Source organism: Trachypithecus francoisi, unplaced genomic scaffold (assembly GCF_009764315.1).
Source record: "Trachypithecus francoisi isolate TF-2019V2 unplaced genomic scaffold, Tfra_2.0 Lachesis_group11, whole genome shotgun sequence".
In the NCBI taxonomy this organism is placed as follows: domain Eukaryota; kingdom Metazoa; phylum Chordata; class Mammalia; order Primates; family Cercopithecidae; genus Trachypithecus; species Trachypithecus francoisi.
Window position 1 is genome coordinate 58,467,447 of NW_022681456.1, and position 13,370 is coordinate 58,480,816.

Consider the following 13,370-nt stretch of genomic DNA (forward strand, 5'->3'; position numbering starts at 1 on the left):
GGACTAAGAAACTCAATCAAAACTGCTCAACTACATGGAAACTGAACAACCTGCTTCTGAATGACTACTGGGTACATAATGAAATGAAGGCAGAAATAAAGATGTTCTTTGAAACCAATGTGAACAAAGATACAACATACCAGAATCTCTGGGACACATTTAAAGCAGTGTGTAGGGGGAAATTTATAGCACTAAATACCCACAAGAGAAAGCAGGAAAGATGTAAAATTGACACCCTAACGTCACAATTAAAAGAACTAGAGAAGCAAGAGCAAACGCATTCAAAAGCTAGCAGAAGGCAAGAAATAACTAAGATCAGAGCAGAACTGAAGGAGATAGAGACACAAAAAAACCCTCAAAAAAATCAATGAATCCAGGAGCTGGTTTTTTGAAAAGATCAACAAAATTGATAGACTGCTAGCAAGACTAATAAAGAAGAAAAGAGAGAAGAATCAAATAGACACAATAAAAAATGATAAAGGGGTTATCACCACTGACCCCACAGAAATACAAACTACCATCAGAGAATACTATAAACACCTCTATGCAAATAAACTAGAAAACCTAGAAGAAATGGATAAATTCCTGGAAACATACACTCTTCGAAGACTAAACCAGGAAGAAGTTGAATCCCTGAATAGACCAATAGCAAGCTGTGAAATTGAGGCAATAATTAATAGTCTACCAACCAAAAAAAAGTCCAGGACCAGATGGATTCACAGCTGAATTCTACCAGAGGTACAAGGAGGAGCTGGTACCATTCCTTCTGAAACGATTCCAATCAATAGAAAAAGAGGGAATCCTCCCTAACTCATTTTATGAGGCCAACATCATCCTGATACCAAAGCCTGGCAGAGACACAACAAAAAAAGAGAATTTTAGACCAATATCCCTGATGAACATCGATGCAAAAATCCTCAATAAAATACTGGCAAACCAAATCCAGCAGCACATCAAAAACCATCCCTGGGATGCAAGGCTGGTTCAACATATGCAAATCAATAAACATAATCCAGCATATAAACAGAACCAAAGACAAAAACCACATGATTATCTCAATAGATGCAGAAAACGCCTTTGACAAAATTCAACTGCCCTTCATGCTAGAAACTCTCAATAAATTTGGTATTGATGGAACGTATCTGAAAATAATAAGAACTATTTATGGCAAACCCGCAGCCAATAACATACTGAATGGGCAAAAACTGGAAGCATTCTCTTTGAAAACTGGCACAAGACAGGCATGCCCTCTTCACCCCTCCTATTCCACATAGTGTTGGAAGTTCTGGCTAGGGTAATCAGGCAAGAGAAAGAAATAAAGGGTATTCAATTAGGAAAAGAAGAAGTCAAATTGTCCCTGTTTGCAGACGACATGGCTGTATATTTAGAAAACCCCATTGTCTCAGCCCAAGATCTCCTTAAGCTGATAAGCAACTTCAGCAAAGTCTCAGGATACAAAATCAATATGCAAAAATCACAAGCATTCTTATACACAAGTAACAGACAAACAGCCAAATCATGAGTGAACTCCCATTCACAATTGCTTCAAAGAGAATAAAATACCTAGGAATCCAACTTACAAGGGATGTGAAGGACCTCTTCAAGGAGAACTACAAACCACTGCTCAGTGAAATAAAAGAGGACACAAACAAATGGAAGAACATACCATGCTCATGGATAGGAAGAATCAATATCATGAAAATGGGCATACTGCCCAAGATAATTTATAGATTCAATACCATCCCCATTAAACTACCAATGACTTTCTTCACAGAACTGGAAAAGATTGCTTTAAAGTTCATATGGAACCAAAAAAGAGCCCGCATTGCCAAGACAATGCTAAGCCAAAAGAACAAAGCTGGAGGCATCACGCTACCTGACTTCAAACTATACTACAAGGCTACAGTAACCAAAACAGCATGGTACTGGTACCAAAACAGAGATATAGACCAATGGAACGGAACAGAGCCCTCAGAAATAATACCACATATCTACAGCCATCTGATCTTTGACAAACCTGAGAAAAACAAGAAGTGAGGAAAGGATTCCCTATTTAATAAATGGTGCTGGGAAAATTGGCTAGCCCTAAGTAGAAAGCTGAAACTGGATCGTTTCCTTACTCCTTATACGAAAATTAATTCAAGATGGATTAGAGACTTAAATGTTAGACCTAAAACCATAAAAACTGTAGAAGAAAACCTAGGTAATATCATTCAGGACCTAGGCATGGGCAAGGACTTCATGTCTAAAACACCAAAAGCAGCGGCAACAAAAGCCACAATTGACAAACAGTATCTAATTAAACTAAAGAGCTTCTGCACAGCAAAAGAAACTACCATCAGAGTGAACAGACAACCTACAGAATGGGAGAAAATTTTTGCAATCTACTCATCTGACAAAGGGCTAATATCCAGAACCTACAAAAAACTCAAACAAATTTACAAGAAAAAGACAATCCCATCAAAAAGTGGGCAAAGGATATGAACAGACATTTCTCAAAAGAAGACATTTATACAGCCAACAGACACATGACAAAATGCTCATTATCACTCACCATCAGATAAATGCAAATCAAAACCACAATAAGATACCATCTCACACCAGTTAGAATGGCAATCATTAAAAAGTCAGGAAACAACAGGTGTTGAAGAGGATGTGGAGAAATAGGAACACTTTTACACTGTTGGTGGGACTGTAAACTAGTTCAACCATTGTGAAAAACAGTGTGGCAATTCCTCAAGGATCTAGAACTAGAAATACCATTTGACCCATCCATCCCATTACTGGGTATATTCCCAAAGGATTATAAATAATGCTGCTATAAAGAGACGTGCACACCTATGTTTATTTTGGCACTATTCACAATAGCAAAGACTTGGAATCAACCCAAATGTCCATCAGTGAGAGACTGGATTAAGAAAACGTGGCACATATACACCATGGAATACTATGCAGCCATAAAAAAGGATGAGTTTGTGTCCTTTGTAGGGACATGGATGCAGGTGGAAATCATCATTCTCAGGAAACTATCACAAGAACAGAAAACCAAACACCACATGTTCTCACTCATAGGTGGGAATTGAACAGTGAGATCACTTGGACACAGGAAGGGGAACGTCACGCACCAGGGCCTATTGTGGGGAGAGAGGAGGGGGTAGAGGGGAGGGGGGGGTAGCATTAGGAGATATACCTAATGTAGATGACGAGTTAATGGGTGCAGCACACCAACATGGCCCGTGTATACATATGTAATAAACCTGCACATTGTGCACAGGTACCCTAGAACTTAAAGTATAATTTTAAAAAAGTGAAAGAAAATAGTATGAAAAAAGCTTAATCAAACTAGTAATTGAGAAAAGTTTATTAAATATTATTGATGCATTATATGCAGAGAAAATATTGTACTTTCAATGAGGAGAGGTTTTTTTTGTTTTTCCTTGTTTTAGATTTTTGATGAAATGTCAAACAATTCAAACTCAGTTTTGCCTTCTTTTGCTGTGAATAGAGTTAAACTAAGCTTATTTTGTGTCGGTGTTGGTAGTCTTCTTGGAGTGGGTTAACATGCCTTTTGCAGGACATCTCTTGAGGGGAGGAATAGAGTGGAAGGATGCCATAGTCTCTTTCTCCTTTAGTCTGCCCCGTAAAATGCAAAGGCAGCTCATGAAAATTCTGATAATTTTTGCTGAAATGTAAGTGCATTATTTCTTAGAAAATAAATGATATTTGTAGATTAAATGACTGAAATCTAAATTTAGTAATGATAGAAAGTAATCTATAACCTATAATAGTAATCTATTTCCATCTATATGTAAGATGGAAATCAGAGATATTTAATTTATGTTTTAGAACTTTTGTGTTAAATACTGTATGGTTGTACTTTATCGACGGTGAAATTGTCTTTATTTAATCTTCCCAGGAAATTGTGGCTGCAGAGAAGAAGAAACAGATTGTTGCAGAGCAAGTCATGATAGACCACTTATCTAGGTGAGAATTAGCAACTGACAATAGAAATCAATTCAGAAAGTTTTCATTAAATTTCTTTTCATGCATGACGCTCATATCCTTGGTCAATTAAAGGTTAGCTAACTCAGAGGTTCCCAAACTTTCTCTGTTCACTGCACTGTTAGTGTTTTAGTAATTTTTTCACAGCACTCTTAGACCAATAGAAATACCTAACAGTTCTATTTGTTAAGTATTTTCCTCTAAACAACTTAATAAGTATTTATTTGCTAACAACTAATGACCATTTAAGAAATAATACACATAAATTGAAAGAAGATATCCTTACTTTATTCTTACCAAGGATCTGTATGCATCTTATGGGCACTGCACAGTCTCTCAAATCCTAGAATCATTTACAATGCTGCCACTTTCACTTTATATTCCATATTGATTTTCACCTGATATTTGCTTTTTATCATAGCAACTATAGAAAACTCAGCTCTGCAAAGATGTAACATTATTGAAGGAGTATAGTGTGCTGTCTTGTTGAAGCTGTGAACTACCCTGAGGCTGAACTAGTAGTTTACCTGGTGTGCAAGTGATGTCAAGTATCACTGAGTTTCCCTCAAAAATTAAAAATATTCCATAGTACCCCTGTGAGTTCACTGTGTTATCTCAGGGTTCCTTGGTGCAATTCGAGAACGGTGAGACTGTTAAGAATTTTAAAACCCATTAGAAAACTAAAATTTTAACATGTGCATTGCTGAATTGCATGATAATATGGAAGTATGCTAGAATTTCGGAAGAGGTTGGAATTATCTACTTCAAGGAAAAAGTAAGACTTAGCTTTGAAAAAACTGTTTAGTTACGTGGCAGAAGGAATGAATGACAGAAAGAATGATGCATGTTTCTACATGCACGTTTTTCAGTGAATTCTTTGAAATAGTTATACCTAGAGTCTCCCTTGTCCCTCCTTCCACTGTCTCATGAACTTAGTGTTTTTACCTCCACCATGCCTCCAACAACTTTTTTCCAGAAGTAGTGACATCCATATTGCTAGACTAATGATTTCTCAGTTCTCATTTACTTGACCCATCTGCAGCAGCTGTCTCATTTGAAACTTTATTTTCTTTGAGGCAGGTTTATTTTTTTTTCTCTGTGTGGCTTCCTGCACACGACACTTGACTGTTCTCCTACCTTTCTCCCCTTCTCAGAATCTCTTGTGGTTCTTTTTCATCTTCCCAGTCTTTAAACGTGGGTGTGCCCAAGAGCTCAGTTCTTGGACCTCTTTTGTATTTGCTTTTTAAGTGATCTCATCCAGTAGCATGCCTTTAAAAACCACCTCTATTCTGATGCTTCTCTAAGATTTCAATTTAACTTTCTCCAGTCTGGGTGTCTGAAACTTTACTGCCCTCTCTTCCACCATGACCAAATCTTTAATTTTCCTCCATGGCAAGTCAATTGTTCTTGTTAGTAAGACCTAAAATCCTAGTGATGCCTTTGATCCCTCTCTTTCTCTCAAATACTATATCTAGCTTGTCAACAAACACTCTTAGTCCTACCATCAACATAGATTTATTCCCTGTGCTGCCACCATCCTATTCAAACTTATTTGGTGTCTCCTGGATTATTTCAGGGACTACTTAACTGGCCTCATTGTTTCTGCATTTGCCGCTTACTGGTTTATTTTCAACCCAGTACCCCATAGTTAATCTATTAAAAGGCAAGCCGGATAAAACCCTCTAGGAATTTCTCATTTCAATCACAGTGAAAGCTACAAGGCTCACGTATTAATTGTGTGTCACAACAAAAATCAGTAGCTTAAAAGAACAGTAATTTTTGCTCATGTGTCTTTAGGTTATCTATCAAGGCTAGGCTTGGCTGGAAGGCCCTTACTTTTTGTTTTGCCCAGTTGTATATGAGCAAAAGCAATGGTCTTAGGTTTGATCTTAGGCCTTAAATGATCTCATGTATTTCCATTTGCCCTTTAGTGCTTCTGCCACCTTTGAGAGAGGAACATTGCTTGACTAGTCTGGTAGTCTCAAGAAAAAGGTCCTTCTAGAAATGCCACTGAGCTACTTAGCTGAGACCATCCTAGATAAACAGATTTCCAACCAACCCGCATTTGTATGAGTTAGTTCAGTTGAGATTAGCAGAGTCATATAGCTGTGTGTAACTGACCAAAGCAAGTCAAAAGCTCAAGGTCAAGGGGTGAGAAAGTACACACCACCTATAATGAGGCCATAGCAAGGATATGGATCAGGATTACTAAAAAATTTGGGCCAATAACACAGTCTATCCAAGCCCACCATTGGACCTTGGACCTTGGACCTTGGACTTCTCTCCCTCTTACCTACTCTCCTCTAGCCATTTGACTTCTCCCTGTTCTGGAACATACCAGGTTCCATTCCTGTGTTAGGTACTTTGCATTTATTTTCCCCTCTTCTTGGAATGCCTTTTCCCCAGAAATTTGTATGTCTGCTTACTCATTTTAGCTCATATCTTAGAAGTCACCTTGGTGAGGCCTACCTTGGCCTTACTAAATAAACCATAAATAAATTTAAATAAATAAATTGACCATAAATAAATTTATGATCCCTTGCTCAAAATTTCGCATCTTCTTACCATTTCATTTTTTCCTCCATAGGGACATGTAATTCATGTTATATTTTCTCTGTTTATCATGTTAATTATCTTTCGGCCTCTTCAGAATGTGAGCTTCATGAGGGCAGAGCACTTTGGAAGTTTTGCTCACTATTACACTCCCATTGGCTAGTCTAGTAGCTGTATAGTAAAACTTGTTGAATAGGCAAATGAATGAATGAACTGGAAAAGAGGACTTAAATAGAGTCAGCAGAATTTGGTTTTAGGTTTAGCTATGTGACTAATTCGCTGTTTGAGCTTTCATATTTTCCTTCTGTATGTCTTGATTTTTGCTTCTGCCAAATTAACATTAAGATTTCTTATAACTCTAACATTCTGTGTATGTATATTTAACACAGAACTGATAAATAAAGTGTGAGAATAGAATAGGTGCCACTTTTTTATAAATGCCAGCCTTTTTCATTTGGGAAATTTAAAAAATATCTTAATGCTCAATTTAAAAAGAGGATTTAGTTCCTGACTTGGCACACAAATGAACAGAATCTACAGTATATGGTAGAGATGACTAAAGCTTTTCCTGAATGTTCCAGCGATGGAAATAACTCAATAAATTCATAAGTTCTATCTTTGAATTGCTGTTTCATTTTCATAGTTTTGAAGGTTCATGATACCCTTTAAAAAATGTCTACTCATTTATTCTTTTATCCAGTTAATCATCAAATTTATTCAGACTTAGGGTTTTTCCAGGCAAGTAGAAAAAACCAGAGAGGGCAAGATTGTTAAAAGGTGGGTACAGGATTCTCTTTTGATGAATCATGGAACCCAACCTGCTAAGGAGGAAAGTGTTACTGAATGGTGCCATGTAGTTCCAGGCTCTTGGTGTCCCGAACAAAGAACTAGACGAGACACACAGAGATAGCGAAGCAAAGCAGCAGAAGTGTATTAAGCGCAGTATTACACTCTTGGAGTGGGGGAATGGACTGAGTTCTGTGAGATAAATCAACCTGAGTTTGGTACTTTGGGTCCTTTTATGTGTTTTTTTGTTTTCTTCTCTTCCCAAGGATGCCTAATCTCTAGCCAGTATCTGCCTTTTGATTAATAGATGTTGCTGAGTTAATGTGGCCCTTGTGTGCTTGTGTGTCATCTCCATCCCATAATTTTAAGTACATGTATGATATGCAGTCCATATGCATGAAACTTAAGTAGCTAATTACCATATTGGGTCATTTTAAGGATACTTCTTTTTAACGAGCATGCCCCTCTCTGGGGAGCTGCCCCTGACAGGTTTGGTCCGAACCTAGCTGGCCATGGGGGCTCCTTACTCCCTATTTTTTTTTTTTTTTTTTGAGACTGAGTCTTGCTCTGTCACCCAGGCTTGAGTGCAGTGGTGCGATCTCAGCTCACTGCAAGCTCCTTACTCACTTTTTTATCTCACTTTTGTTTTGGTTGCTGAAGCTCTGCTTCTTATCTCGCTTCTTGCTCAGTCACCTCTTCACCTTCTTTCTGCTCTCATGCTTTTACTCATTCTGTTCTTTATCCAACTTTTAATTCCTTTTGCTATTTTCCTGCATCATTTCCCCTGTTTTCCTGTCTCATAAGGATATGAGGATAACCTATTATTCTTACCCTTAAAATAATATTAATAACAACAATAACAAATCAAAACTATTACCAGTGGTGGGTGTCCAGTTTCTTTGCACTTTGAACAAAGAATTGGACAAAACACAAAAGCAAAGCAAGGAAAGAATGATGCAACAAAAGCAGAGATTTGTTGAAAATCAAAGTATACTCCACAGGGTGGGAGCAGCCTGAGCAAGTGGCTCAAGGACCTGATTGCAGAATTTTCTGGGGCTTAAATACCCTCTAGAGGTTTACCGTTGGTTACTTGCTATACATGTAAATGTATGTAATGACAAATACATACATACAGTTCTTTTTACTTTGTCTATTTACATACTTTGTCTACTTTGTCTATGTAAATGAAGAAGTGGCCTGCAATCAGTCTAACTGGTTGTGGAAAGTGACCAATCAGAAGGTGAAGCGAAGTTACAAAGTTATACCCTATGCAAACATCTGATTGGTCATGGGAAGTGACCAGTCAGAGGCTGAAGTGAGTTACAAAGCTATACTCCTATGCAAGTTTAGACTTGGCTCACAACCATCATGATTGGTCGTGGGAGGGGACCAATCAGAGGTATTTTCAATTTTTCATCTGCCACACAGAAAAGGGGGGTGGTTGCAAAGGAAGTAGCCTCTGGTCCTTTTATTACTTGACTGTGGAAAGTTGGGGTTTTCCTTTTGATTTAGTTCTAGGAAGTCAGCGTGACTGTACCTTAGGTTTCCTGCCTCCAGACCCTATTCTCCTGCCTTAAAAACACAATGACACCTATGTTCCTTATATTATTAATTGAATCTCATTTCACATTGTTCAGTTACTGTATATCGTTCTACTTGATGACCTCAAATCCAATTAGTTTTCTAGTTCTGTTGGTGTTTCTTGAATTTGTTCTTTCTACTTTGTCTATTTATTTACTTTTTATTATTTTTTTGTTTGTGTTCTCTTGTATTTATATATTTTATAGTTTTGGGGTACATGAGATAATTTAACAATATAATTTGTAAAGATCAAGTCAGTGTACTTGGGATAGCCATAACCTTAAATATTTGTCTTTTCTGTATGTTAGAAACATTGTAATTATTATCTTCTAGCTACTTTAAAATTTACTACATATTATTGTAATTATAGTCTTCCTACTGTTCTGTGGAACACTGGATCTTTTTTCCTCAATCAAACTGTGTGTTTACTGCCACCTTAGTGTAGACCCTTACTATCACTTTTCAAGACCATTGCAATGCCACCTGAGGGGCTATCATGCCTCTATATTTATCCATATTCAGTAAAATATGCAGTAAAAGGGAAATTAGGAGGCAAAGCCTCAACTGTTGAGTGCTTCTATAATACTTAGTAGATTATAGGTACTCTCCTAAACAATATGTATATGTTAACGAATTTATTTAATCTTCACATCACTTCTGTGGGGGAGATACCATTATTCTTTCTTTTATTAATGAGAAAACTTTGGCCCAGAGCAAAATGACCAGATAAGGCTACACGGCTAATTATTGCGGTAGGCAAGGATTGAATCCAGGCAGTCTAGTTGCAGAGTCTGTACTCTCCTCCATTACACTGTGTACAGTCCTCAGGTGTGTCCTCACTGAGCTGTCTGCTGTGGCTGTACACATAGTTCCTCTGCTTGTGGTACCCTTACTCCTTCTCCTCTGAGTGCTAACTTATACTCACTTTTTTTGGTCATATCACAAGAATCTTTAATGTTTACTTTAACATTAACTCATGGTGGGGTTGAAAATGTGTTCAGTAAAGTGTGCCAAGTGCCCACATTGAGACCAGCTCCATTCAAATCAGTTCACTCTGTGAGGATGTTTCCTGTGCCCAGCAAGGTCGTGAAGAGAGGGGCCTTGACTTTTCTCTTTGTTAGGTCAGCTTTGCTGGTGAGTTCTTCCAGACTTGCCAGGAGCAGCCTACCCCAGTACACATCATCAGTCCCATGTAAAAGAATACGATGGAAACTTTCTCAATATATTTCATCAGTTTAGCACGTCTCTGGTACAAAAATCCAAGAAAGGCAGCACAAAAGCAAAAGTGCCAACCAAACTTACTTATAAACAAACATGCATATGTCCCAAACGCTACACAGTAGTACCCAAATGACAACATTGCACTAAAAGGTATAAAAGCACTGTACTGTAAAGTTACACATGAATACTGCACTGTAAATCCTGAATACTCTAGTGACCCACCCCCACCGCTTCCACAGGCCTGGTGAGGGTCAGAAACCATTCATCTGCCTCCAGACCTTGCTAGTCTTGGGAGACACTGTTATAGGAGCAGTAGGCAGGGGGATTAGTCTCCTGCAGAGCTCTGGCCTCCTCCATAGCTTCCCAGTATCCGGAAGGCTTGGAGGTCTTTCTTAAAGACCATGGCCAGGAACCCCATGATTTGCATGTTGGTAATTTCGTGGCCGGCCCTGGAGCCCCAGAAGAACTCATGCACCGGCTGCTGCACGTACGGGCCGGGCCGGTACTTCAGATAATTCTGCTGGACGAACTCCTTGGTGATGAGCTTCCGCACGTCCCCGAAGGTGGAAGGTGGACTGCTTTTTCCAGGGCCACAGCCCCAGGACGCGCAGCACATTCCAGACGGCGATCTCTCTGGCGCTGCAGCCTTTCAAGTAGATGAGGCTCAGGATCATGAGAACGCCTGTCAGGACCATGATGTTGCTCAGAGACACCCTGTCCAGCTCCTCGGGCTCCAGCGCTTTGACCAGCTCAGACTCCATGGTGTGGAGGCTGGACAGCCTCTGGTGCAGCCTGGTCAGCTTCCATGGTGCATTTCGAACACCTGGGCGAGAATGAGGCTGGTGAGCCTGAGGATGCCCCTCCATCGCTAATTGTAGCTGCCGATGACATCCTTCCATATCTGGAAACCAAATGATGATCTTCTTCTGGTCCTTGACCCGCACGTACCACACGAGCTTGTGCGCCTTCTTCAGCAGCTGTGCTGGGCCAGACTGGGCCGCGCTAGGGGCCTAGTGGGCGCCACCGTTCTCCGCGGCCTGCTGCAGAGCCTTCGGGTCGCTCGGGGTCTGGGGCAGTGGTCGGGTCTCAAGGAGGACTCTGCGGCTCTGCCAGGGTCGCGAACAGAGGAACGCCTACCAAAACCCCAGGGTTGCTATGCACCTCGGAGCTGGAGGCCTCAGCTGCAAAGTTGAGGTCTCTGAGATCCTTACTTTGTTCCGACCTGTCTGCTCCGTGTCTGACAAGAGCCTCTGCGTCCAGGAGCACTTTGAGTCTGCCCTCCTCCGTGGACTCCTGGAGAGGAAGTCTTGTACTCTCACCGTTTAAGAATCAGTGCAAATATCTCCTCTTCTAGGATGCCTTTCATAAACTCTTCTCTATGTCTTCTAGGAATTGTTATTCTCTTCTATGTTTGTTCATTGAATTTCTGTTGTGGCATTTATGACTTTGTATTCTTATTTTACTTTACCTGTGTTCTCTCCTACCCACCTCCCACATGATCAGAAACCAGCACTGTGTCTGCTTGTTTAAAGAATAGTAAAATAAAAACATGGAGCTCTTAACTCCCTCCGAAATTTCAATTCAGTTTTAGATAATACTTCTGGAAAAAGAGGAATATTTACTTTCTTATGGAATATATATATATATTTTTTTTTTTTTTTTTTTTTTTTCAAGAAGTTTCTTAGGCTACATTCCCATTAGGAGAATTCTGCCTTAATTTCAAGTCAACCAGTACATTGTGGAAGCTTTTTTTTTTTTTTTTTTTTTTTTTTTTTTTTTTTGAGACGGAGTCTCGCTCTGTCACCCCGGCTGGAGTGCAGTGGCCGGATCTCGGCTCACTGCAACCTCCGCCTCCCGGGTTTACGCCATTCTCCTGCCTCAGCCTCCAGAGTAGCAGGGACTACAGGCGCCCATCACCACGCCTGGCTAATTTTTTGTATTTTTTTAGTAGAGATGGGGTTTCACCGTGTTAGCCAGGATGGCCTCGATCTCCTGACCTCGTGATCCGCCCATCTCGGCCTCCCAAAGTGCTGGGATTACAGGCTTGAGCCAATGGAAAATATTTTTAAATAAATTTAATAAAAATATTTTTCTGACAGTGTTGTAAATTTTCATTTGGTATATGAACTTTTAGAACTGCTTAAAAATATGTGAATTTTAAAGTAATGCATGTTCATATTTAATTGTAGGACTTTTTATTTTCCTATATAGGGCTGTAATCAGTGATCCAGAACAAAATTTAGCCATTGAGCGAAAAGAAAGTGATCATATCCTTCCAGATTCAAAGATGACACCTCTTCGATTTAGAAAAAGAACACTACATGAAACAAAGTAAGAAGATTTTAATTACATAAAATGAAGATGCACTATGTTCTAAAAGTATTTTTAAAATGTACTTCTGTGTCTAGCTGGAGCTTTTGTGTTTGTTTCACTTTTTTCTATATAAAGAAAAGTGGAATTTTTTTAGTTCAGCTCCCAATTCTGCTACTTTATGATATCAGGGGCAATACCTTATTTTACTCTCTTTGCCCTCTAGATTTTTTATTTGTAATTTAGGGGAAGAAAAGCCACAACCTTTGGAGATAATGGATGTGAAAATGTATCATATAGTTACCAAGATATTTTACGTGTGTTATATATAATGGCTAAATCTCATTGGCATGTTAAAAATTGGTATTGATTACACTTTTTTTTTTTTTTTTGCATTTTACGTTGTAGCTTTTTCAACCTTAGAAATGGTATGATCTTTTACAATCCTCTGATGCTGTCCACTTAAATTCTTCAACAGTTTCACTGACATCTAACCTCAGCTTTAGTAGACATAAAAAAATCTACCAGTACCCACAGTAACTTTTTTATATTTTCAGACTACTGTAATTGTTAGTATTTTCATATTTTTTAATTGTTTTGTCTCAATCTTATTTTCTGAAAGCCCTTGCTTTCATCCATTCAAATATTTAGAAGCATCATGTGTTAGTTTCCTATTGCTGCTGTAACAATTACCATGAGCTTAGTATTCTAAAACACAGATTTATTCTTTAATTGTTCTGGAGTTCAGATGCCTAAAATCATGGGATTGATAGGGCTGCATTCCTTCTAGAGGTTTTAGGGGTGAAGCTGTTTTCTTGCCTTTTGCAGCTTCTAGAAGCTGGCTCACGGCCCCTTCCTCCATCTTCAAAGTCTGCAATAGCTGGTTTCATGCTGCATCACTCTGTCACTCTTTTTCT

General features: G+C 39.0%; 1 protein-coding gene and 1 pseudogene across 2 annotated transcripts in view; one reads left to right on the forward strand and one right to left on the reverse strand.

Moving 5' to 3' along the window:
• The window catches only part of CAPS2 (calcyphosine 2), a 57,284-nt gene that overhangs the window by 16,872 nt on the left and 27,042 nt on the right, over nt 1–13,370 (forward strand). For both annotated transcript variants that reach the window (XM_033221239.1, XM_033221240.1), the window contains 2 exons: nt 3,917–3,984; nt 12,355–12,474. In XM_033221239.1, the coding sequence (XP_033077130.1) occupies nt 3,917–3,984; nt 12,355–12,474 (188 nt within the window). The remainder of the gene's footprint in view (nt 1–3,916; nt 3,985–12,354; nt 12,475–13,370) is intronic.
• LOC117090755 lies at nt 10,426–11,640 on the reverse strand (annotated as a pseudogene).